The sequence below is a fragment of the Sorex fumeus genome, unplaced genomic scaffold (assembly GCF_029834395.1).
Source record: "Sorex fumeus unplaced genomic scaffold, SorFum_2.1 ptg000086l, whole genome shotgun sequence".
Taxonomy (NCBI): Eukaryota; Metazoa; Chordata; class Mammalia; order Eulipotyphla; family Soricidae; genus Sorex; species Sorex fumeus.
The window spans coordinates 20,268,552-20,295,052 of NW_026606143.1; the positions used below are offsets into that span (position 1 = coordinate 20,268,552).

Below are 26,501 nucleotides of genomic sequence, written 5' to 3' on the forward strand. Positions count from 1 at the left end.
TTTCAGCTCTTCCTGAAATCCCTCACCATCCTCTTTCACTCTCCTCTTAAAATGCTAACTTTCTTCTGATTCAGGAGCTAGTAAGTGTACTCGTCCCAGCTTAAGGACAAGGATATATGCCGCTTTATTCTTCAAATATTCTTTCCTCAGGCATTTGCTCCCTTTGCCCTTCCTGGCCTTTGAATACTCAGCAGAAATGTCACCTCTTCACAGAATCCCTCTTTAGCCACCCAATCTAACATAAGCCCCTGGGGGGATGGGGGACAGAAAGGCAGCACAGTAGATAGGGTGCTTGCCTTACACACAGTTGGACCAGGGTTCAATCCCTGGCACCCTTTATGGTTCCCAAGTCCGCCGGAAGTGATCCCTAAAATACAGAGCCAGGAGTAAGGCCTGAGCATAGACAAGTATGGCCCAAGACCCAAAAATCAAAATATTTTCATTTAAAAGTAAGTTCCGGTGGAGTTCATGCCAAATTCAATCAGCCTAATCAGTGGCTGAATAAATAGCAGTACTCCTACGTAAAAAAGTAAATTCCCATAAGCATACTCATCACATAACTCAGATTTAGTTTTCTGCATGTGACTTAACATTCTCCTGAAATTACCTTATGTGTCTATTCCTTTTGTTGGTTTCAGGCCCACCAAAAAAAAAAAAAAAAAAAAAACTTTATAAACCCTTCATGAGAACATCCTTGGTTCTCAGAGAAATGCTTACTATGGTACAAAATTTTAAATATGTGCTGAGTGAACAAATGATCATGTCTATGAGAATCACATCACAAAGTCTATTTAAAATACCTTTTATGTTGGAAATGTCAATATTGAGCTGTCCGAGTTTCTCACACGTTTTCTCTATACATTCGTAGACAGACTGAAGAATTTCCTTAGGATCTTGTTCCACCCATCTTTGAATAAAAGAATATATTTAGTTAGTACACAAGAAATCAATACCAATGTAACCAATTTCCTTAGAAATTATCGTTTCTAAGAGTATGGCTGGTACATAAATTAAACGAAGTCAAATAAACTAAAACTTATCTAACATTCTAAATAAATGATTAAAATCCAGTCCTCTTACATTTTTACTATCCTTCACATACTAATCATTTAAAATTAAATAATAATAGGCCTCAAGCAGCAAATAGTCTATCTACTTTAAAATATTTTTTTCAATTCCAATAAGTTAGTTTCCAAATTGTTTATAGCCTCATGTGGGTTTGATCAGTATTAATAAACTATATATAAGTATCAGTAGTCTTTGTTTTTACTAAATAAATGTATTAATCTACATATTTTACATATTTTAGGTTTTTCATATTCAGATATTATACTTACTTATCCAAAGAAATCCTATAAAGTCAAATAAGCATACTGATTTATTTTGTTATTTCCTCCCATTGTGTTAGAATTTGGGGGAAAAAATGAAATTTGTTCTAGTACAGTAGATAAGGCTCTTTCTTTACGTACCGCTGCTCTGGGTTTGATCCTGGCACTACATATGGTCCTCTGAGCCCTATTAGGAGTGACTTGAACACAAAGCCAATAACCCAAGAGCACAGCTGGATGTGACCCCCCCAAAAAGTTTCAACAACTATTTCATGTAAAAGACGATTTTAGTCCAAATTTTCATGTCAAATCCTAATACAATTTTGGTGAGGCACTTGGGCCTCAGTAGAGGGAAAGTCTATAATAAGTGACCAAAAAAGAAACGTAGAAGAAACAAACAGCAATGAGAGGAAATTCAAAAGTATAAATAAGAGCCAGAGAGAGCACAGGGCCCCTTGCATGTGACCAACCCATTTGATCTCCAGTACCCCAACAGGGAACCCCAAAGCACAAAGCTAGAAGTAGCTCCCCAGAACTACTGGGTGTGCCCCCCCAAAAAAAAACCCAAAAGTGAACAAATAAGAAAGTAGAAACAAAACAACCTAAAAGTACCCTAACTTAGCATCTGGAATTATCAAAAGATTTATTTCCTATTGGCTTTCTTCTCTGCCTTAATCAGGCCTGCCTGGCTAAATACTTCCCTTTCCTGAGCTTGGACTTGTCTCTTAACCCAATCTTTTCCACATATTTCTTATTTTCCTTCCTCCAAGACCCAGGTATCCTTTCTTCAAACTGCAATGAGATCAGGCTGCAGACAGTCATTCATAGGCTGGTAACATAGCAAAAGCTTTTATTATGAAACGAAGGAATTTGAAAGAAAACAATAAAACAACATCCCACTTAAAAGATTTCCTCATTCCAGAAAGTCTTTTTATGTCTTTTTCACATCAATCATACACCCCAAAGGGAGCTATTTTTCTGATTTCTAGCTTCCTATACTCGTGTAGTCAGGTTTTAAAATAAAAACAGAATTAGATTACATCAAATATACAATTAATTTTTATAATTAATTTTAGAATTAAACATAGAATTAAATTTAGTAGAATGAGAACCATGGGCAATTTTTTCCCCACTTTCCATTATTAGTGAGACACATGCATATTCCATATATCGTTTTTTTAAAAGTTACTGAATATCCTTCAATGTGATTCATTCTATGGATGAGAGGCATTAGGGTTGTTTCAAGATTTGGGCTATTATGAAGTATTTATAAACAGTCAAGTATAAATATTTTACTGACATATTTTCATAGTTCCTATACATTAATGAGTGGTATATTAATTTAATTAAAATAATTTATTTAAAGTGCTTCTACCATAAATATTATTGAACCTTATGGGACTGGAGAGATAGTACAGCAGGTAGGGTGCTTGCTTTGCATGCGGCTGATGTGGGTTCAATTCCAGGCATCCCAGATAGTCTCCCCAATCCCAAGTACTACCAGGATTAATTCCTGAGCACAGAGTCAGGAGTAACCACTGAGTATCAATGGGTCTGTCCCCCCCAAAAAATAACTGATCTTTTAATAATAAACTTAACATTATATTTAATTATGACCATTATATTATTCAAAAAGAATCACTGGAGATAAGATAGTGATTTAAAAAATACATTCTAATGTAAGCAAAAGAATCTTAACATTCAAATTAGCAAAGCAGTAGTCTGACGATGGAGACAGAACAAAATGACTGCAAATTCAATGCTGAGTTTTTAATATTTAATACTCCTACATTTGCTTCATTACCTTCTCATTCCCTCATTTTTGCTGAGAGAATTCCTGGCCACCATTTACCCACATCTTTTTGCTGAGCTACCAAGGTATCAATTACTTCTTTTTTCACTAATGCCTATCCTTCAGGCCTTTTTCAGAAGACTGTTTCGGCACATTTACTTTAAGAAATCATAGGGCACGTGGTTTGAGACAGACTAAGAAACGTGATGAAGTTTTTATACTAATGATTTACATACCCTTCCTTTGGGAACTCTTGTTTTATTTCTACTTGATGATGACTAAGCAGTTCGGCGGTTTTTGAATTGAAAACCTGAAAAATATATTGCAATATTTGGGTGAAAATACAAGTAAAAAGAGCGAAGGTGTATACAGTCATTCAGCAACCAAAATTCTTCCTCAATTGGACTTCAAAGTCAAATCAGGTGAAATGCTATGCAAGATATTCCACTTTCTAGAACCCTGAAACTTGTAAGGTAACTTAATAACTTCTCTTTAGAAAATAAAAAATCTAGGGACTGGGAGATAGTACAGCATGTTAACCTTTAAGGAATTGCCTTGCGGGTCACTGAGATTGATCCCAAGCACCACATGAGGTCTCCCAGCACTGCCAGAAGTGATCCCTAAACACAGAATACCACCTTGTGTGGCCTAAACCTCATCTCCCATCCCTCCAAAAAGAGAAAAGAAAAATCAGACAATGCTAATGCTAACGACAAAATGGTTTTTCTTTGAAAAAAAAATGCTTGCATATGTAGGTAAGTTTAAATACTAAACACTTAATATGGATTTCTTATCAGAGAATAGTAAGAACAAGGAGAGAGCTGGTAAAATGTTGTAGTGATGGCCTAACGTTCCCTTCCTACATTATCGGATGTGAGGGTCACAGGAACCCAGATAGGAAACTAGTCTGCAAATTCCTTCAAAGGGAAGTATAAAGATACAGTGAGTTTTAGAAAAGGTGGGTAGAATTCTGGAGGAAAAAAATGGGCCCTGGCACCCAGCTGAAAGTACTTTCATGAATTGTTGACATCTGAGATAAAACATTAAAATCCATAGATCAAAGTCACCGAAAACAAAAAAATCGGTCAGTGCATATGCGCAGCTTGCACCCACGTGGCCAAGCACATGTATCACCCGCATCTCGGCTCTTGAGATGTGTACTCTCAATGCGTACTCAATGCTTTCGTGTCTACTGTTAGGATGTGTGTAGGGGCTCTCTCCGCCCTTGAAGAAGCCCGTGTTCTCTCTTGGGTACTCTCTTGGGTACATTACTCTCTCCCCTTCCACACCTTAAAAATCCTCCAAATAAAATCTATTTCAAAAAAAGAAAATCAGTCAGTATATAAACCTCTGTTGTGGAGAAGCCTGCACACCTAGGCTCTCTGGGCTTGCCTGGTTGTCAGTAACATTTTTATTTTCACACCTAATGTTTTTCACCTGGAATTACTTACAATTGAGTACCAAAGTACTTAGTATCATAGGCTAAGGATTTATAATTCCTTAATTAAAACCAGTTTCTAAAACAATCATCATTGCAACAGTCAAGTCACATCCAATCAGTTAAGGAACAACTTACATGCTTAAGTTTCCTGGAGGAAAACATGGCTTGCCCAATGCAGATCAAGAGAAACTATTCATGTGAAAACACACCACTGAGCTGCTGTTACACACATACACCACACGTATACATGCACCCCCCCTTTTTTTTGCTTTTTGGGTCACACCCGGCAATGCACAGGGGTTACTCCTGGCTCTGCACTCAGGAGTAACTCCTGGCAGTGCTCAGGGAACCATATATGATGCTGGGAATCGAACCTGGGTCAGCCATGTGCAAGGCAAATGCCCTACCGCTGTGCTATCTCTCCAGTCCGTACCCCCTTTTTAAGGCAGAAGTTAGAAACACGAATGAACAAATGAAAGAATATTGTCTAGTAGTTCTTTAAGGTGATAAAATATCTGACAGAGCAGCGAGCAAAGATGATTTCGGCACATCATAAATTAGTACTAATTAGGGTATGTCTCAAAGATGTTTGCCACATTTGTCCTGTTTTAATCACTGAAGTATCTCTAGAGTCTAGAGCAGTGCCCTGCACAAAGCTAAAACTCAGCATTTGTTGAATGTCTGTCAAATGCAGCCTATCTAGAGAAAAAAATGATCAAATAAATAAAAAAGTTATGCATCAGAAAAACTAGCAAGGAACCACATTACTTCCACTGAAACTACTGATACTCCTACAATCTCCTCAAATCAAAAGACCTTGGGATATGAAAGGTGTCTTTGGTTAGTTGGGTTCACAAAGATCCCCACAGTAGACCTTAAAATTAAGTAATGAATGGAGCAGTATCTGTGCTTTATCATCTTCTAACTTTCATCAGGCTGGCTTCAGAACTCTCGTGATAAAAATGGATTTATATGGCTGGAATATTCCACTGGGTGGAAAAGCTTGCCTAGCACACGGACAACCTGTTTTTGATCCCCAGTACTCCATATGGTTCAGCCCAAAGCCTGCCAGGAGTGATCCCTGAATGCAGAGCCTAGAGTAAGCCCTGAGCAACACTGGGTGTAACCAAAAATCAGGCAAACCATGGAGTTATAAAGTCTTTGGAAGAGGCACTGGAAAGGGAAGAAATTTGTTAAGTTCTATGTGTCATATACCAACTGACCATGTGACTGTGACAGGATGGATTAAGCACGAACGCTTTAGCTTAGGTGTTTAGGATGTGACGGCACCACCGTGTTTCAGACACTTTGTTTGCTTATTTATTTGGGGTGACCATACCCAGCTCTACTCAGGACTTAGTGCTGGCTCTGTTCTCAGGGATGACTTCTTGATGGGCCTTCAGGGACCATATGTGGTGTGATAGATGGAACCCAGTTGGCAGCATGCAGGGTAAGTGTCCTACCTGCTGTATTTCTCCAGCTCATTATGGGACACTTTTAAAACTGGAGACCCCCTATTTGGAATCTGCTACTTTTGTGAAACTCTGTTCCATACAAATATAATGTAAATCACAAATGTAAGTCATATATAACAGAATTTTAGTTCTTATAAAAATAAAAGGGAAAATAAAATTAATTTTGAGAACACATTTTATTCAACCAGTACATATATAAGTTAGATTTCAACCTGTGACATTATAAAATCATTTTGTTTGGGAGTCCATGCCTAGCAGTGCTCAGAAGCTACTCCTGACTCCTTAACTCAAGATAGAACCCTGGAGTACTATCCAAGGGACCATTTAAGGTATTGGGGATTTGAAACAGGATCAGCTGCATGCAACTCAAATGCCTTTCCTCCTGTATTAGCTCTCTGCCCTCCCTAAAATTATTTGTGATCTCTTATAATATTTAGTACGGTCTTTAAAAAAAGAGTATTCTCAAATTCTACCTCAATTTTGACTAGACATATTTATTGGCGTGGGGCGGGGAGGGAATCTTCCACAACTAGTAGAATCTTCCACAACTGGCAGTGCTCAGAGTTTCCTTCTGGCTCTGTGCTCAGGGATCATTACTAGTGGGACACCATATGTGGTGCCGGAGGAATGAAACCTGCATTGGGGGCTGAAGTGATAGCACAGCAGGTAGGGTGTTTGCCTTGCACACAGCAGACCGGTGTTCGATTCCCAGCATCCCATAAGGTCCCAAGCACCGCCAGGAGTAATTCCTGAATTCATGAGCCAGGAGTAACCCCTGCGCATTGCTGGGTGTGACCCAAAAAGAAAATGAAACCTGGGTTGGTTGTGTGCAAGACAAGCACCCTACACACTGTACTATCGCTACAATCTACAGACTAGCCACATTTAAAGCAATCAACAGCTACAGGTGGCTAGTGACTATCATATTGGACAGTGAAGGTCGAGTCCATTCTTCTCATTCATCTTGCTTGGCTCATGTGAAAAATTATGGTGATGCCTCTTTGCCCATGTGTGGGCTTAGGGGCAAGTGAACAAAAAATAAATTGTGTTGTCTCCACAGACAATACCCTTTAGCTAGAGGACAACTAACCTCACTGCATTTAGCTTTAACTGCAATTAAGAACACTACCTAGTGGCAAGAAAGCTATTCAAGTAGTTAAAAGTACCTGGTGGGATCCACCTAGAATGCAGGACAGTGGAATACTGGGGTAGGGAGGTGCTGAATGGAGAAATTACCAGGGCATGCATGGGGAGGCCCTGAAGGCAAAGGGGGACACTTACCCAAGGATGACTGACAGCTTAGGGTGGGTGGGGCTTACAACCTGGAGAGGCAGCTGCAGTCCAGAAAGAGGTTAGAGAGATTACAAATCCCACCAGAGTTAATGTATGTTTGAGATGTTGCTCAGACACATATGGGGAGGGGCCCAGCAATCAGTTGCTATATTTAAGGACAAAACCTTAAAGAAAGAGCTCCATTAAAGGTGCAAACCCAGAACCGGTACATAAACAAATCCTAGAGAGCTAATGCACAGCACAGTGATTAGTGTCTCAATACCATAGTATAAACCTCAAAGTTGCTAAGAGACTTGCACTTAATTGTTCCCACCACGGAAAAAAAAAGGAAATGATAATTATGGGACTGGAGGAGGTGTTAGCTAACTCTATGGCAATAATCATATTACGATCTAGAAATGTACCAAACCCAAGCTTGGCATAACTTAAACTTATACAATATGATGTCAATTACATTTCAATTAAAGAGACGTGGGGGCAGGGTGGAGGGAGCCCAGCGGGCTGCAGTGCCATATTTTATGCAGGAGGTCTGGGTTTGCCCCTCAGTACCATCATCCCCTGAGCAGTTCTAGGAGGGGGGAACCCTGCAGATCAAACCAGTAGTAACCCCGGAGCACCAATGGGTGTGATCTAAAAATCAAAAAAAAGGGAGAACAACATTACAGTGGGCAGGGCATTTGCCTTACAAGCAACTGACCCAGGTTCTATCCCTGCCATCTGACATGGTCCCCTGAGCACCACCTGGAGTTAATTCCTGAGTGTGCCCTGAGCATTGGTGAATGTGGCCCCAACAAAGAGAAAGAGAGGGAAAGGGAGATGAGCGCTGGTCTCCTGGTTGTGTGCAGTGAACTGCAGATGAGAACTTTAAGTTCTGCATATTACAGAGGCAAGGAGTACAGACTTGTGGGAACTTAGAGGCATGCAGACCTGGGGGTGGGAGGCTAAGAAGCAGCATGCATGCCAACTGTTTCCTTTAGACTATTTTTTTTTGGCCTGGACTTCTCCATCTGCAAAAGGATCAAATAAAAATAATTCATGAAGTCATTTTTGCATAGGTCAGGAAGACCTGATGCCTTGCCTCCATTACCACTAGAGCCCCTTAGCGGTTGAAATCACCAGTCCCATATTCATACAAAGCCCAAATCGTGCCTCGGTTCCTAATTTTGTGTGGGGGCTGTATATTTAAAACTACAGAAACAAGGGGCTGGGGTGATAGCACAGCAGGTAGTGCGTTTGCCTTACATGCGACCAACCCGGGTTCGATTCCCAGCATCCCATATGGTCCCCCAAGCATGGCCAGGAGTAATTCCTGAGTGCATGAACCAGGAGTAACCCTTGTGCATCGCTGGGTGTGACCCAAAAGAGCAAAAAAAAAACCTACAGAAACAAGGGAAAGTAATGGTGGGCAATCCCTGAATACAGTACAGGCACTTTCAGAGACAGAAGATACTCTTCCTCCTTCTCACTACTGCACCCCCCCACCTGCAAATTGGATTAGAATCTGATAATGGCCAGCTCTACCTTCACCCCTGTGTCTAATTCATGATGCAGCTTCACTTTGGGAGTATGGGGATGGTTTTGGAAAATGGAAGAATCTGTCTTAGGGAATGGCTCAAAGACCTGGAGTGAACACTGTGTCTGCATAGGCCCTGGGCACCATGACCATGAGGCCCGGCTGGGAGGGCCCTTCCCTCAACCCTGGGCAAAGAAGGAGCAAACAGAGATGCAAAACCAAAAATAAAACGGGGGGGGGGGGGACTGGAGTGATAGTACAGTGGGTAGGACATTTGCCTTGCACGCGACCGAACTAGGTTCGATCCTAGGCATCCCATATGGTCCCAAGCACTGCCAGGAGTAATTCCTGAATGCAGAGCCAGGAGCAATAAATCCCTGAGCATTGCCAACAAAAGCAATCAACTAAATAAATAAATAGAAACTGGGTGGGTAGAAGAGAGATAGTACAGCTGGTAAGGTGCTTGCCTTGCATGCGTCCCACCGGTTTGACCCCGGATATCACATCTGGTCTCCTGAACCCAGTCAGGAGTGATCTCTGAGTGCAGAGCCAGAGGTAAGCCTGAGCACAGCCAGGTGAGGCCCAAAACAACTTGTAAAATTAAACAAAATTTGAAGGATCCGAAGACAGTGATTTTTATTTTATTTTTTTTTTTAATGTGGCTAGAGAACAGGTACAATGCATAGGGGACTTGAATGCCATTGACCTGAGTTCAATCCCCAGCATCCCATATGGTCCCCTGAATCTGCCGGAAATGTCTCCTGAGTATAGAAGCAGGAGTAAGCCCTGAATGCAGAGCCAGTATGCTCCAATGCCACCCTGAAACAATGCCTACAATGGACAATTTGACAAGGAAACAGTGGAGAGATGAAATAACTGAACAAAGTCAAGTCCCTTGGATGTGCTCACTTATCATGAGGAAGGAATTCAACAGGCCACCATAATTATGCACATTCATTTCTTTTCTCACGTGATTTCCCCCAGGAAATCTTTTTGCCACTCAAGTTCATTCTCCGATAAGCCATTTTTCAGGAAAAAAAACTCTCTTTCAAGAGTGCTGCTTTGCTAAATATATTTCAATGACCTCATGAAAAAAAAGGACTCACTAAAAATATGTTGCTTTACAAACTTGAGCTCAGAAGGCACAATGACATTCCAACAGAAATCCAGAAAACATAGCAAATGGCATTATGCTTTCCTAAAAATAAAATTGTGCTAAATAGCATGCGCATACACCTGACAAGAGCATGTTAGCAAATTCACGTGTTTGTTTTTTCTCGAAATCCCCAACTTCCATCTTCCCATCAAAGAGTTCTAGCCAAGACATCTGAGACCCACAGGTCCCTCTCTGCTGTCTGTACTTAGTTAAGACCTATCACAGGTTAGAGGCTCTTAAACTTTTGGAGAGAAAAAGGGATACTGCTCTTCTCAGAGCCCAAAATCGAAAGTTCTAGGTATAATCCTTAAGAGAAATAAGAGGGGCTGGAGTGATAGCATAGTGGGTAAGGCGTTTGGCTTGCAGGAGGCCAACCCGGGGTTGATTCCCTGCATCCCATCTGGTCCCCCAGCACTGCCAGGAGTAATTCCTGAGTGCATAAGCCAAGAGTAACCCCTGTGCATCTCTGGGTGTGACTCAAAAAGAAAAAAAAGATAAACAAGAGGAAGAGTGGGTGGAGAGCTCTGAAAACGTGTTCTTAAAGCAGGATCTATAGTACAAGGGTTAATGTGCTTGTCTTGCACATAGCCACTCCAGGTTTGATCCCCATATAGTCCCCTGGGCACAGCCAAGTATGCTTGTCCCCCCAAAGCAAATGTGCTCTTTTTCATTTGTGTCATGTGATGGGCAAGAACACGAACTCAATGGAAGGGGGTGGGGGCGGAACCTGCCAGAGAATCACAACTCTAGTAATCACTAGAGTTGCCTCATTCTAACGATGAGCCAAGTTAGCTCTACCAAATTCACTGGTCATTTAGTCCCCTGACATCTAAAAGCGTCTTAATATGGGTTGTGTAAACATATGGAGGGAAGCAGAAATTCACCCCTAAGCCTTATGCGATCTCTAAGTTCTCTGAGACAACCAGGGCCAATGGAGTGTTTTCTGCCAAAACAATCCTGCCCAAGGTTCTCTGACACTGGCTACTGAACAAAGTGTTTTACACCCACTATCTCTGATGTGCCACTTGGGACCTGTCTGAGGACCCGCTGAATCTGAGTCAGAAGATGATCAAAACCAGCAGGACTTACTCAGAGGCAACATTTTTCCCCTCTTGCAAAAGCAACATGTCGGTATGTTTTCCTTGGTAAAGGTTCCTCTTCGACCAGAATCAGGACAGACACTGGAAGGAAAGGTGAGTAAGCAGCCCTGGGGAGCCTCGGGCAGGGGTGAGGAGCAGAGAGTGACAAATCTGGACTTGAAACCTGGTTGCACCAGTTACTCTGTGATCTTGGGCACAAATCTCACCAATCTAACTGCCATAAAATGAAAACTACCTCCATCGCTGTCCTTAGAGGACTTAAGAAGATAACCCTGGGACATCCGCAAAGCAGGTTGGCACAGTTCAAACCAAAAAACATTTCAGCACTTTTCTCAAGCCTTCTTTTATTTTTATTTTTACTTTTATTTTTATTTTTTTGCTTGTTGGGTCACACCCAGCGATGCTCAGGGGTTACTCCTGGCTCTGCACTTATGCAACTCAGGAATTAGTCCTGGCGGTGCTTGGGGGACCATATGGGATGCTGGGAATTGAACCTGGGTTGGCCGCGTGCAAGTCAAACACCCTACCTGCACACTATCACTCCAGCCCCAAGCCTTCATTATTATTTTCTTTGGGGCCACATCCAGCGGTGCCCAGAGCTTACTCCTGGCTCTGACTTAGTTACCCCTAGCAAGGATGCTAGGGATCAAACCCAGGTCAAGGTCAGCCTCATGTACGGGGAGCGCTGTACCCACTGTAATATATATATATATATATATATATATATATATATATATATATATTTCAAGTCCTCCAAGCCTGTAAATCTCCCCCTCATCCCCATCCCAAGGAGAGCAGAGCCAGCTATCAAACCCAGAGACTCACATGTATTGAGTGCCTGAGCTTCCCACCCCAACCCCAGCCAAGTTTTGCTTTGCAACATTTGACTTCATCTTAAGGGGAAGAGGGAAACAAAGTTGACAGAGGAGAAAGCTACTCTGTAAGCTGATACTGTGTCTAGTGGGAAAAAAAAAACCATCCCCAAGCCAGAGCTATAGTATTCCGGAAAGGGCTGCTCTTGCCTTGCAGATGGTTAACCAAGGTTCTATACCCAGGATCCCATATGGCCCCTCTGAGTGATTCCTCAGTGCAGAGCCAGGAGGAACCTCTGAGCATTGCTAGGTATGCCCCACCCCCCCCAAAAAAGAAAAAAAATGCCCCTCCTTCAAACCTAATCAAATCAATTCTCTTTCAAGAAGTTCCTCTCCGCAACCTGAGTAAATGTGTGAAATGTGTGCCACAACCCCACTCCCTTCATTCCTTAACAAGTTAGACATTTCCTGGCAGTACAAAACACATGTGGGGGGGGGGGGGTTCCAAGGTTCACTCTCTGACAAATGAAGTGACTGTGGGGTGAAAGTGCAGGTTTGCCAGTGAAACAGAAGGAACCCCGCGTATCCAAGTCAGAAAGTTTCGAGTGTTTTTGACAAGGGAAAAAGAACCAGTAACTGCATCGCTGGGTGTGATCGAAAAAGAAAAAAAAAAGATGGTACTTGTGTCACCATTTGGAGGAAGTGGAACATGTTAGGGGTATTTTTTGGGGGGAATTTGAGCTCACGCCTGGTGAGGCTCAGGGGTTACTCCTGGCTCTGCTCTCAGGAATTTCTCCTGGTGGTGTTCAGGGGACCATCTGGGATGCAGGTTATCGAACCTGGGACAGCTGAATGCAAGGCAAATGCCCTCCCCGCTGTACTATGGCTCCAGACCGGTCATGGAAAACTTTAGAAAGAAGACATGGGTATAAGGAAAGATACATCAAGAAATCATATGTCCCTTTTGGCAAAAAACTACGGATGGCAGGAGAAAAAGGAGAAGTTTAGAGGTTACTGTTCTTGGAAAAGTGGAAATGCAAATCTAATAAACAATGGCCAGGAAATTACTTAAATACCTTCAAATTTATATGCTTCCTTTAGGACAGTTTTTATCTACTGTACTCTTTCCGGGGACAGTAGGCTGTTATTTTTGAGTCATAATTACAACATGGGACAGTATGACTGGAACAATTCCTGGGAATCACTGTGACAGAAGAACTTATTCAGCAAATCTATTATCTGCATTCTGCAGGGAGTGGTTTAGAAACTTTTCCTTATAGCCGAAGTGGGGGAAACACCTTGTTGAACCATTCCTAAGATTTTTTCCCCCTAATTTCACACAGGATCTCTAAAGTCCTTATCTGCTTTGGGAGCATCCCTGGATTCTACATTACAGAACCCAACAAACGAACCCATGTTGTCTGTGTCACACAGGGAAAAAACGATTGTGATCGTGTGAAGTAAATTCTCCATCAACAGAAAGAAGCCTCCTGAGAAACAAATCAATGGGTCCGAAACAACCTGTGGTACACACAGAAGACTGGCAGACTACATGTACAACAACACGCAAGAGTCAGGAAGAGAAACACAGCAAGTTGGACTTCACTAAAGAAAGTCTACAATGGTAGGAAACTTTACCCACATTTGCAAGGCCTGAGGGCTGTATAAACTTGAGGACAATTGCCATGCTGCGTTTGGTCTGGGCCCCAGAGTTTTACAACCTAGTTGTCTGCATTAAAGAATAGAAAAGCTTCAGGAAGACTCTACCACCAGCTTTTCTTCAAGAATGTGAATGCTAAATTTGTGTTCCTGCTTGACAGCTATAGGGCATCCCGTTGGCCAGAATCTGTTCTCTACCAATCTGGCCCCTGTGGACATTTATTTGTGTGGGCAATCTTGAATATGGCTTCAGAAAGGTACTCTGCAAGGATCTTGAGGGTCACTCTTAATTCGGGAAGTTGGTAATATTCTCTGTGTAATTTACATAGGAATCAAATCCAGTTAGGCGGACTTAAGTATGATTCAGGATTATTTTAGAAACACTGACGTGAAAATAAGACAAAGTAAAACCTGCCCTGGGTGATCAAAAGATAAACACTTAAGAGATGGTAGAGCTGCCTTGGCAGCCCAAGCCAGAGTAAGTCATTAGATCAGGCCCAAACTAAAAATGAACTGAAAAAGAAAGCTCTGCACTTTCAGGGGACTAGTATCAAAATTAAGGCAAAAAGGCAGCTTTCAGTCAAGAGGTCCGCTAAAGAGAACTTTAGGAAAATCCTCTGCATATGCACTATTCCATTTGTCTAGGGTACCTACATATAATTTACATACATAAAATGCATGGAAATGATTTGTGATTGCAAAAATAAGAAACTAATCAACCACTAAAAATTTACATCACCTTACCAGGTTTGTCAAATACCCACTGAATGCACAGGCTCTGCAACTGCAATTGCTTATCTAAAGCGCTTTATTAGATTGAAACGACTTTTACGTTATATCACTTTAAGCACAAGTTTTCCTAATAGACAAAACAAATTGATCAGCTGAGAGTCACTTAAATACCATCCCGTTAGGCTAGAACTCTGTTCTAATGCACGGAAATAAAGAAGTAAAATTTCCCTGCCACTTTATACAGGGAAAGGGGTGGGGGGAGAGAAGAGTAGACTCATCTGCTAGAAAGTAACACAACTGCAATTTACAAGTCTTGGAAATGAAAGATTCGGGTTAAAGCAATGTCGTGTGGCTGTCTCCCCAATAGGTTCTGCCACTTCCCCGACCCTTAGCATTCTACCTTCTGCAATTTCTAGGGGAAAGGATGACAATGCATCGTCAAGCTGACGCTTTGCTGCCCCAAAGGACGCCCGTGTTATGCTAGCACAGCTGTGACACAGCTCCTCCATCCAAGGACGTCCTGCGCCCCGCAGGCCAACTGCTCCCAAAGAAGACCGCAGTTGCGGTCACTGCTGCCACCTGTCCCTGCTGGGGGCTGCCCGGTCTATACGGATGCTCGGCGATCCGAGCTCCCTTTGGAGGAGGAGTCCCCCCGATTACGAGGTGACCCGGCTTCACCGCCCGGCCAGGGCTGCTCAGCATTGCCGCGAGGGTCGCATGAGCTCGAGCTCCTCCAGGCCCGCGTGCGGAACAGCCCCAGCGTGGCCGACCACGCTCCGGGGGCCTTGGCCTGTTTCTCATGACAGCACGGGGTATGGGGAGTCTGGGTTCGGGGACCGCGGGAGACGCGAGATGGGGACGGACACCCAGACCTGGGACTCTTAAGGCTCCCGTCCCGGCTAAATGCTTCCTCAAATGTCACCCGGCTCACCAAAAATCGCGTAGAGCTGGTGCCTTGGTCCACTGCTCCCACCAAAGGGCCCAAAACAGCTTTCTTCGGTGCTGCCATGAAACCAGCTTCGGGTCGGCTGGCAGGCGCAGTCCGTATCCCGGGTGACTGCGACAGGCGAGGGAGGGGCCGGCTCTCCGGAGGGCGAGGTGGCGGCAACCGCAGAACGCCGGGACCGCGCTCTGGATTGCCCCTTTAGCCGCGCGGAACCTTCTCACCCCGCCCCTTCGGTGGAGGCTCCGCCCCCGGGCTGCGCTCTCCTCCAGTCGGAGGCCGGGCTCGGAAGAGGCGGGGTGCGCTCCAGCCAGCCAGCCAATTAGCTCCCCCGTAAAGAGGCGGACCGTTCAAACAATCGAAGGCATTGGGACGTCACGGAGGCGGGGCCTGGGCGCGGCGGAGGTGGTGGCCCGCGCGACGAGTCACGTGGGAACCCGGGAACCTAGAGGCTGAGCCAGCCTGCTGCAGAGTCGGGGGCGGGGACCAATGTCGCCCCTTGGCAATGTGCGCCACCGGTTCGTGGAAAGGGCACCACCCCACGCATGCCCTGGGGCTCCTGCCGGAGGATGAGTCCGAAAGTGCAGAACTGCTTGTTCTCCGGTGGGATGTTCAGAGATGGCGTGAAGCTGACTTTGGAGCGACCTTTTCCCTTGGACTGCCCGCCTCCCCCGCTTCTTACCTCGGGCATCAATAATACTAAAATGATCCTCAGACCTCTAGGAGAGTCACCTTTCCCGAGCGACGCGAATTCTACACTCTTGTAGGCTTCCGGGACCAGGCAGACTGTTCTTTCGGTTTGGTATTTAAGAGACGCGCTCTGAAACAGTCTTTCCAGCTCCCTCAATTGACTCTGAACAGAACGCACCAGGAACCTTCCCGTTCCAAGGCACCCTTGTTCCTTGTTTGTCTTCACTCTGGTGACCGCATGCTTTCTTTTTTGCTCTTTAACTGCTGTGGACGGCAAAGGAGAAACCGGACTCTCCCGTTTGACCTTTTTGACCTTGAGCTCACCTTGCCAGGATCCTTTTGGAGCCTTTGTGCTCAGACTGTCAAACTTGGGCTCAACAACAGCTGTGAGAAGTAGTTTGCAAAACAACCCCGGTGTGTGTGTGTGCACATGCATTTATTTCCAGTATATTTTGCAGCTACACGAATAAATGCATTTTCAATGTTTCCAATACAATATTCTGCACAGTTTTATTGGATTGCATATCACTTTTGAAAAATGCTGGTTGAATACTCAATTGATTGTAAATCACCATGTGCTTGTCAATTTCAAAAGCATTCTACAATTTCCACACTCTTGTTTCCGTCCACCCCTTTCCTTCTAGTGTTCTGGAATATACGTTGTTTTTGCCCTCTTCTGCCCTTACTCTTTACGACCTCACTTCTCCATCTCTGCTTAAAGGTGCAGTTTTAGTTCTATCACACTGGTTCTGGAAACAGTTTTTCCTATACTCTGTCTAGAAATAAGTTCTGGTGTTCCAGATAAAGCCTGCTAATAGAGATACCTGGACCAGATAACTATCGATAAACTGCTTTAGAAGAAAAGGTGATGAATGGGAATTTCTGAATTTCCTGGAAGAGGAAAAGACAGATATGAAGGCAAATGTAAAGGAACTAACTAGGTTGACTTTCCCCTAAGCACTTGGAAAGGCATAACTAAAAGGTAAGGATTTCCTTAATTCCAGAAAGCAGTAAAATGAAAGCCACCAAACCTACCACATCCGTCCATTAAAACCAAAAATAGAGGGGGTTTTTTTGCCATGTTTGAACTTCCACGCATTTTTGACTGAAATTCTCACAGCTTTTTGGTTTAACAGTATAATGAGGTCAGAATCCAGACATTTCAGAGCAAGCAGTATGAATTCTACATGAAAGACTTAAATAGAATCAACCTGTTATTCCCATGGTCTATAGTCTAGATCTTCATTCCTTTTAACAAAATTGAAATGCCCAAGTATTAGAACTAAATATATTTCTCTCTCTTTTTTTTTTTTGCTTTTTTGGGTGACACCCGGGCGTTGCTTCGGGGTTACTCCTAGTTCTAGCACTCAGGAATTACTCCTGGGGGTAACTTGGAGGACCGAACCCAGGCCATCCACATGCAAGACAAACACCCTCCCAGCTGTACTATCGCTCTGTAACCAGAGCTAGATGCATCTTAATCCACCTCTTAGAGATCAGGGAAAGTCAAAGAGGAAGGTCTTACATGGAAGTTTGGCTGAGCCTATCTCAAACTCCAACCTCAAATATTGACTTGGTTGCTCATTGATCTGTTTTCCCTTATCCTTTTGGAATTGCTCCCGTTTGCCTGCCCTTTCACATCCCTTCAAGCAGTGTGAAAATGCAAATCTATAAAAATGCAAAAAAAATCAACCCCCAAAGTTTTTATTTGTTCATGAAAACAAATGTGGAAGAAACCATGGGAACTTGGAGTGTATGTGGCTGGCCGAAGACTGCCAGCTCTCTTGGTAGATCAGGACTAGAACTGAATTCTTCCAGCATAGAGCCTAACCTTTCCAATAGCCTGAGGGGATGGAAGCTGTGCTAAACAGGAAGGAAATGCATGAAAAGGAATTCCCTGAGGGATCTCACCACCACCCATCCCAGAACTGAAAGGAAATAGTGGAAGAAACCATAGATTGAAAAGCTAAGAATTCTGGTCTGATTATGGCTTGGCCAGTAAATATTTAATTTTTTGACCTTGAGTACTCATTTCCCATTGCTTCCTTCCACTCCGTTGTAAAATGTCATAGACTGGAGGCATTGTTGTGAGACTTAAAGCCCAGGAAAGCATTCTGTGAGCAGCCCATAGTTAATCCTGAAAGGCAAGGTGCAGTTAGCAAGTCTACTTTTTGAGGGGGGTAGGGGGTTGGGGGTCACACCTGGCAATGCTCAGGGGTTACTCCTGATACTGCATCCAGATATCATTCCTGAAAGTGCTCCAGAGACCTTATGGTATGCCAAGGATTGAACCTGGATTTACCACGCACAAGGCCTTACCTCCTGTGCTATCGCTCCAGCCCCACTTCTGGTTTTCTTATATTTGCCTGGTTTATTTTCTCTGATGTAACCTATTTGGAAAGCTAGCCTTGCCTTGCCTTGCCTTTCTCCTCTTTTCCTTCCCCCTTTCCCTTCAGGGACAAGCATGTGCTCAGCCCTTTGAGCTATACCTCTCCATCCTTTCTTGCTAGTTTCTCCCCTGTGCTCCTCTCCTTGTTTCCCCTCTTCTCCCCCTCTCCTCCCTCTCCTCTGTTCTTTGTTTTGGGACCACACCCAGTAGTTCTCAGAGACTATTAATTCTGTGCTGGAGAACAAGGTCATACCCAGCTGTACTCAAGAGGACCAGACAGTGCAAAGTGTGACCTCAGCCGTTCCAGCTCTCTCCAACCTCATTGATAGTTTCTAATGATTGCTTCGATATGGATTGATACGGCTATGGAAAACAGGACATGGAAAGTCAATGTTAGAAAGGCTTATAATAAATACTGACACTTCAGCTTATGTGTCGGATAAGAGATGATTTAAGTAACTATCCAAGGTAATTTGCCTAAGAGAGCTGAGTGAGTTGAAGACAGATTTCTAATTAAATATACTTGATACAAATCACTGAAGTGAGAGACTCCCTGCCCCCACCCTACATGCCCCAACTGGAGAATCTACTTACAAGAATGTTAACCTAAACTCAACAATCACTTTAAGCAATGCTGCAGCTGTAATAGATTTAATACAGGTGATAGGCAGTGAGTCTCTTGACTTTACCTAGGCTCCAACCCCCAGACTTTGTGGTTTGGCAGGTAAGACCTGAGAATTTGCATATTTTTTTTGTATTTTTTTTTCTTTTTTTCTTTTTTTCTTTTTTTATTAGTGAAAAACCATGAGGCACAGTTATAGGCCCACAAATTTTGTGCTTGGGTTTCAGTTATACAATGATCAAGTGCCCATCCCTCCACCAGTGCCCGTCATCCATCACCACGGGTCCCAGCACCCCCCCCCTCATCCCCCCCTCCCCCCCCCCCCCCCCCCCCGTCCCATCCTGCCTCTGTGGCAGGGTATTCCCCCTTGTTCTCTCTCTCTTCTTTTGGGTACTGTGTTTTGCAAGAGAGGAATTGAGTGGCAATCATGTTTGGTCTATAGACTACTTTCAGCGTGATTCTCCCACCCTGGGAGGGTCCTCACAACATCCTTTATTTGGTGCTCTCTTCTCTATCTGAGCTTCCTTTTCACCTAGAGCCTGTGGCTGGCCTTCCATTCATGGAGCAAATTCCTGAGAATTTGCATTTTTAACAAGTTCTCAGATGACACAGATGCCAGATGCCACTGATATAGGGACCCCATGATGAGAAACACTGGACTATGTGTATCCTGGAATCTCTGCGTTTTTAGGAGTGGGTAGAACACTAGCTGAGTCGAGATAAGTCTGAGTTTCCTTTAGTACCCTTTTTTTCTCAAATACTTATATCCCTAGGAATTATTTACTTGGTAATTAATAGATAAACACTTAAAGCAGAAGTTCTCTAGCATCACTGTTTCCCAATCACCAAGAGGTGGTAGAGAGTTAGTACAGAGATTAAGGCATTTCTCTTGCATGTGTTCAAGCCTGGATTGATCCCCAGAACTGCTTATGACCCCTGAGCACTTCCAGGTGTGGTCCAAACCCCTTCTCCCAAAAAAATCACTTAGGATTCTTGATAACAACGTAGACTGCCACCTTATAACTACCCCATCCCTTCAAATACAATGAGGTTTGTGATGCAGGGATTTCCCTGATTATAATAGCTCTTATAAATAAGTATTTTGTGATTGTTATAGGAATCGTTAGTCATTGTTAGATGAATCAATCCAGGTAGTAGACTTTGTTATACATAGGTGGCTACTAATAAATCTTCTGGTAACAAAACCCTTGTACTATACCTTCCAACATTAAAAAATGGGGCTGGGGATGGGGTGGAGAGATAATACAGTGGGCAGGGTTCTTGCCTTGCATTAGGCTGGTTCAGATTTGATCCATGACACCCTATATAGTCCCCCAAGTACTGCCATGAGTGAACCCTGACTGCAGAACCAGGAGTAAGTTCTGAGTACTGCTGGCTGTGGCATAAAAAAAATCCAGAAATTTTATGTTAAATTGTAGGCTTTCCTGCGTAAATAATAAAGGTGTACAAGTGTCCCAAGTAAAACAGTATATGTGAAAAGTCTAATATGTAAAAACCAGTTACAATTGTTTAAACTCATTTTCGGAATACATTGTGTTAAAGTTTGCTTATAATAATACTTTTGGTATAAAATGCTAATTTCCCTAAGGTCCAACATCTCCTTGTAACTTTAAGTCCCTTTCCACACCTTCACATCTTGTAACTACTAATCTGTATTAGTCACAATTTACTCCTGTACCTTCACAAGCACAGGGGAGGCTGGGTTTGGAGTCATAATTTGCATGACCAAGAGGATAGTGACAGGCATAAAATTGTAAGCACTTATACAAAAAGTAGGCCTTGGGGCTAGAGAGGGAGCACAGGAGTTAAATGCTTGTCTTGCATATGGCCAAGGGTGGTTCTATTCATCTCTGGCACTGCAGGACCTGAGGATGAATCACTGTGGCCTTGGGCCTTCACAGCTCAGCACTGCTTGGTTAGCCAAGAATACCTGGGAGAGGGCCCTGGGCCTCGTGAGCATTGTTTGGGAGTCACCCTCCCAAATAAATAAAATGGGGCCTTCCTCAAATCCAACTACCAAGCTATCAGAAAGACAAATAGATGAGAGACCACATGGAGAGCTTTGGCACTCTAACTTACAAACACCAACTTTGAGATATGTGAATAAAAGTATCTTGGCTATCTGAGTTGTGGTAGAATGTTGAGATGGGGGCCCCTGAATGAGTGACCCAGTGGCCCAGCTGATCATGGTCACTATCACTTAAAACAGGAAACCACCCAGCTGAGCTCAGCTTGTTCACAGTATCATGCAAAATAAATGTTTTAAGCCACTTGGTTTGGGTTTGTAATTTTTTTTTACACACCAACAGATGCATGACACAATAAGTACATTAGGTGTGACCACTATTTATCACAAAATTGAATTCTTGGTAATATTTAATTACCAACAAGACACTGGGGCCTTTAGAAGAATCAAAGCGAAACAAAAACTTGTAAGCATACAGAAGTTTCTGAACAGGTTTGAAAAAGCAAGTTGAGAGCATTTCAGCTAGAACATCCATTAATGATAAGGTCCAGGGTAAGGACTATCACTACAATACCCTGGAGTTCTCAGTTGAATCTGTTAAAGGGAAAGTGATTCTTAATTTGGTTATTTATTTTGATTTGGTAGCCACACTAGGAGTGCTCAGGGCGTACTATTTGTTCTATACTTAGGAAATCATATGAGGAACCACATGAGGTGCCAGTAATTGATCCCATGTCAGCTGCATGCAAGACAAATACTTTACCCACTGTACTATCTCTCTGACCACTGTTTATTATCTTTTAAATGGGTAACTGACTCCTTTTGAAAACCTCCCACTAAAATTGCAGTTGTCTTTAGGGGCATTTCTTAGTTTGAAGGTACATATCTGTTTAATTTTCTTGAGTATTGGAAAGAACTTTACAGACTCTCTAGCTCAGTTTCAATTATTAGAGCTGAAAGTAGACCCGTGTTAAATCCACAGCTCTAAATGACTCACTGTAAATCACAGCTCTAAATGACTCACTATCAGGGTAGCTTTGGTAGTCCCCAGCATTGCTGGACCCACATGGTCTGAGTATAGTTAGTAGTGGTCCTCAGATCCTCCTTGAAAGGTTTCTTCTAAAAAAAAGCCAATCTGAAAAGTCTATACCTGTAGTATTTCAACTATATGATAGTCTGGAAAGAACAAAACTATGGAGATAGTAAGAAGATTGGTAGTTGCCAGAGTTTGGGATGGGCATAAGAGCTCAGAAGATCTTTATGGCAGTGCAACTGCATTGTTTGATAGTTTAATGGCAAATATAACTCACCACACATTGTTCTAAACCCCTAGAATATGAACACCAAGAGGGAGCCTAAATGTACTTATTCTGGGTGATAATTATTTGTATATGGGCTCAATGATAGTAACACATATACCACTTTCGTGGTGATAGGGGAGGGGTTGATCAAGGAAGAGGCGACTCAAGTTGGTTAGAGGATTCAGTATGGGGGTTCTTTCACTTTTCCAATCAATTTTATCATGAACCTAGAACTGCTCTAAAAATGAAGATCTAAGGGGGAAAAGAGGCAAAAGCAAAACAAAATTAAAAAATTCAAAATACATTAAATATCTATGTAGAAATCCTTATGCATATTTTGGGGGGAAGGGGTGTTGGGTAACACCCATCTATGCTCAGGGCTTACTTCTGGCTCTGAGCTCAGAGATCACTCCTGGTGGTGCTAGGAATTGAACTGGGATTGACTGTGTGCAAGGTCCCCTTATAGGTAGTTTTGATAGATGTGATAGTTTTGTTTCTTACTCATATAACTGGTTGAGAGCACATTACTGGGAAATCATTACCTTGGAGAGAAATCATAACTCTTTGCATTGGTATATTTCCTTGCTTATGATATAATAATTTAAATTCTTTTAGATAAGCTTATGGATTTAATACTTCTGGTATGCTGTCTTAAACATGTACTTTAAATATAAATGCATGAAGTTACTGATTTATGGATAGAGGATTTATCAATTTCCATTGAAAATCAGCTGGCCCCAAATCCTTTCTATTCAGGAAAATTTCAAGTGCATGTGGTACATGCATCCTTAAATATACCTTCACTTCTCTACTCCACTTAGTGCCCTTTTCCCTATTTGCTAATTAATGAGATTACAGTCTTTGGAAATTTTCTCTTTAAAGTTTGTATCTAGCTGTCTGGAAATGGTGGTGATGTCACAATCATTGGTTCACAGTTAAGCAATATAGCAAGAGGAACCTGGTTAAAGGGGAAATAACGTCTATTTATAAATTAGTATTTGTACAATGAGGAAATTGTAAGTTAATAAGACTCTCCTCTCATAAACCCTTCTGGATGGAGTGAGATAGCATCTTTGTCTATGAAAGAGAACTTGCTTTGATTTAATGCCTTTGGGATACCTGCATAGTCCACAGGTGACAGAGTTAATATTTATTTGACCCTTGGATATCTCTAGTCAAGCAATGTCAGAGATAGGGACCCAACCAGTATATGTATTCAGGAATATGGAACAGAGTTAACAACACTTTTAACTTATGATTCACAGTTTTGTGATTATGAAACATAAATGAACAAGTCCTATTTCAAGTAAGTGTTTGGATGCCTTCTGTGATATCACCTTTTGTGGTGAAGTGTTTTGCAGCAAATCTAGGATTTCCTGCCTGCATTTATGTTTATTATTTGGGAGACTTCTCTGCTATCTAGAATAAGAAAGCATTTTTATGTGCCTTGTATTTATGAAAGACATTATTTTCATTTTTAAAAGTTTCCCATTGGGGCTGGAGCAATAGCACACCGGGTAGGGCATTTGCCTTGCATGCGGCCGACCCAGGTTCAATTCCCAGCATCCCATGTAGTCCCCTGAGCACTGCCAGGGGTAATTCCTGAGTGCAGAGCCAGGAATAACCCCTGTGCATCTCCAGATGTGACCCAAAAAAGCAAAAATAAAAGGAAGTTTCCCATTAATTGAAAGTTATTTTTTCCTAAAGAAAGGTAGATTTTATATTCAATGAGAATGAAAATGCTACAGATACTTACAGCATAATTTAGAACTATTTAGACCAGTGTTTCTAGAGCTGTATTTTAAATTTTTTAACTTAATTTTAAACACTGTAGCACTGTCCTCCTGTTGTTCATCCATCAATTTGCTCAAGTAGGCACAAGTAATGTCTTCATTGTGAAACTTGTTGTTACTATATCAAATACACCACGGGGAGCTTGCCAGGCTCTGCCGTGCAGGCGGGATACTCTTGGTAGCTTGCCAGGCTCTCGAAGAGGGACGGAGTAATCGAACCTGGGTTGGCCGCGTGCAAGGCAAATGCCCTTCGCGCTGTGCGATCGCACCAGCCCATTTTAAACACTAAGGTTTACAAATTATTAGTAGCATGCTTTCACACATGAAATATTCCAGCACCACAACCTTCACCTTCCCTCCACCACAGTTCCAATGTCCCTAACTCCCCCCACCTGCACCTGGTTACCACCACCTCACCATGGTAAGCATCCTGTTAAAGACTAATTCTCAGAATTTGTTGTCTTTCGGTATTTGTTATTCCCCTACAATGATTCTTTATATCCAACATATGAGAGATCATCTTGTGTCCATCCCTCTTTTCTCTGACTACCTTCACTCAGCATGATATTCTCTTGATCCATTCATATAGAAGCAAAATTCATGATTTCCTTTTTGCGGGGGGGGGGGGGTATTGGGCCACACCCTGTGGTGCTCAGTGCCTACTCCTTGTTCTGTGCTCAGAGATCACTCCTGGTTGGCTTGGGAGATATGATATGGGGTTCTGGATATTCAACCTGGGTCCCCTGCAGCAAACTCCCTATCCACTGTACTATCACTTCAGCCCCGCACGATTTCACCTTTTCTTAAAGCTAAGTAGTGTTTCTTTGTGTATATGTAGATAGTTACTTACATCACCTGTTCTGGGCCACTTGGTTTGTTTTCAGATTTTGGCTATTATGAATAATACTGCAATGAACATAGGACTACAAGTGTCTTTTATGATTAGAAGTTTGGGGGCCCTTGGGGTATATGTTCATAAGTGGAATTGCTGGGTCTTATGGAAGCACAATTTCTAGTTGTTTTTTTCAATAAGTATTAATATTTATTTCAAAAAAGGTGGTACCAGTTTTCATTTCTACCAGAAGTGAAGAGGGTTACTTTTCCCCCACAACCATGCCAACATTGTTTTTTGGGTTTTGTTGGGGTGTTTTGTGTGTGTGTTGCCTAGAATCACATAAAGCATATAAATCACACAAAGGGCTATTTTCAGATGGCAGAGCTACCACAATTGTTCTGAGTGCATATGGGACATTGGGGATTTGAACTCATGAGTATATGCTAGCTAAGTTTAAAGGCAGGTGTTCTCAGCCACTGGGATATTCTTCCAGGCTAAACATATGTTGTTTTCATTGGTGTGAGATATCTCACTGTTGTTTTTGATTTGCATATCCCTAATGATAAGTTACTCGGTACATTTTTCATATACATTTTGGCCTTCTGTGTGTACTCTCTGAGCAGATTTCTGTTCATCTCTTTACTTCATTTTTGATGGTGTTGGTAGACATTCTAGACTTGTGCTTTATAGTCACAAGTTTCTGAATAAAAATCTTGTACTCTATCAAAGATATGTAGATCAAGGTATAGCAAATTGGAGCTTTTCTTACTTCTTAAAAAGTTTGTTTTCCTGGCCTGTACCCTTTGCTTCTTCTAAGGGTCCTCCTTTAGCAGTATTTGACTCTTCTGCATCTTTTGTAGTCTGCAGTATATTGTTGCAACAATGAATTCCAGTGTTCCAGTAATAGTCTTTATATCCAACCCCTTGTTTGTTTAATATGCATGCACCCTGAGTCTTCACTTGACCAGATGACTTGTTTTTGGCTAAGGGGCATGACATGAACAGAGACTTAAAACAAGTTTCACAAGTTTCTTCATCTGTACTATAGCTCCTTTGTTGTTCCTTTGATAATGCTCAAACCAAAATCTGAAAGGCTTAATTTTCCTGCTACAGAGTAAGAAACAGAACAAAGACAAGTCACTACCACTGAGGTGCTTCTAGAAAAGACAACTTGATCACCAAGCATGTGATCAAAGCCATCCTATAACATCTAGTCTTAGTCTAGCCAGCAAAACCTAGAACAATCACAAACATCTCAAATGTCTCAGCCGTCACACATAATCCAGAGAAATTGAGCTTAATGAAATATTTTGTTGTTCTAAATTTCTAGAGGGGAACCAGAGAGATTTTACAGGGGGGAAGGCAAGTTGCTTTCCTTGATTATGGCTGAACCTGACCCCTCATATAGTCCCTCAACCCCCACAAAGAGTGAGTCCCTTAGTGTAGAGTCAGGAATAAACCCTGAGCACAGTCACATGTGTCCCATAGCCCAATAAAAATTTCTAGATGGTCTCTAAATTTCAACATGGTTAATTATGCAGTAAAAGCTATGTGATACATCATTCTATATGCAATTTGGATTTCTATCATATGAGCAAATACCAACCACATCACTGGTTGACTCTTTTTACTCTTTTTTT

General features: G+C 42.4%; 1 protein-coding gene across 3 annotated transcripts in view; it reads right to left on the minus strand.

The window, feature by feature from the left end:
• GK (glycerol kinase) overlaps positions 1–15,442 on the minus strand; it is an 83,846-nt gene extending 68,404 nt beyond the window's left edge. For all 3 annotated transcript variants that reach the window (XM_056131242.1, XM_056131240.1, XM_056131239.1), the window contains exons 1-3: positions 15,233–15,442; positions 3,357–3,430; positions 801–907 (exon numbers count right to left, since the gene is read on the minus strand). In XM_056131242.1, coding sequence (XP_055987217.1) covers positions 801–907; positions 3,357–3,430; positions 15,233–15,310 — 259 coding nt within the window. In that variant the 5' untranslated portion in view covers positions 15,311–15,442. The remainder of the gene's footprint in view (positions 1–800; positions 908–3,356; positions 3,431–15,232) is intronic.
• Between the last annotated feature and the right edge of the window lie 11,059 nt (positions 15,443–26,501).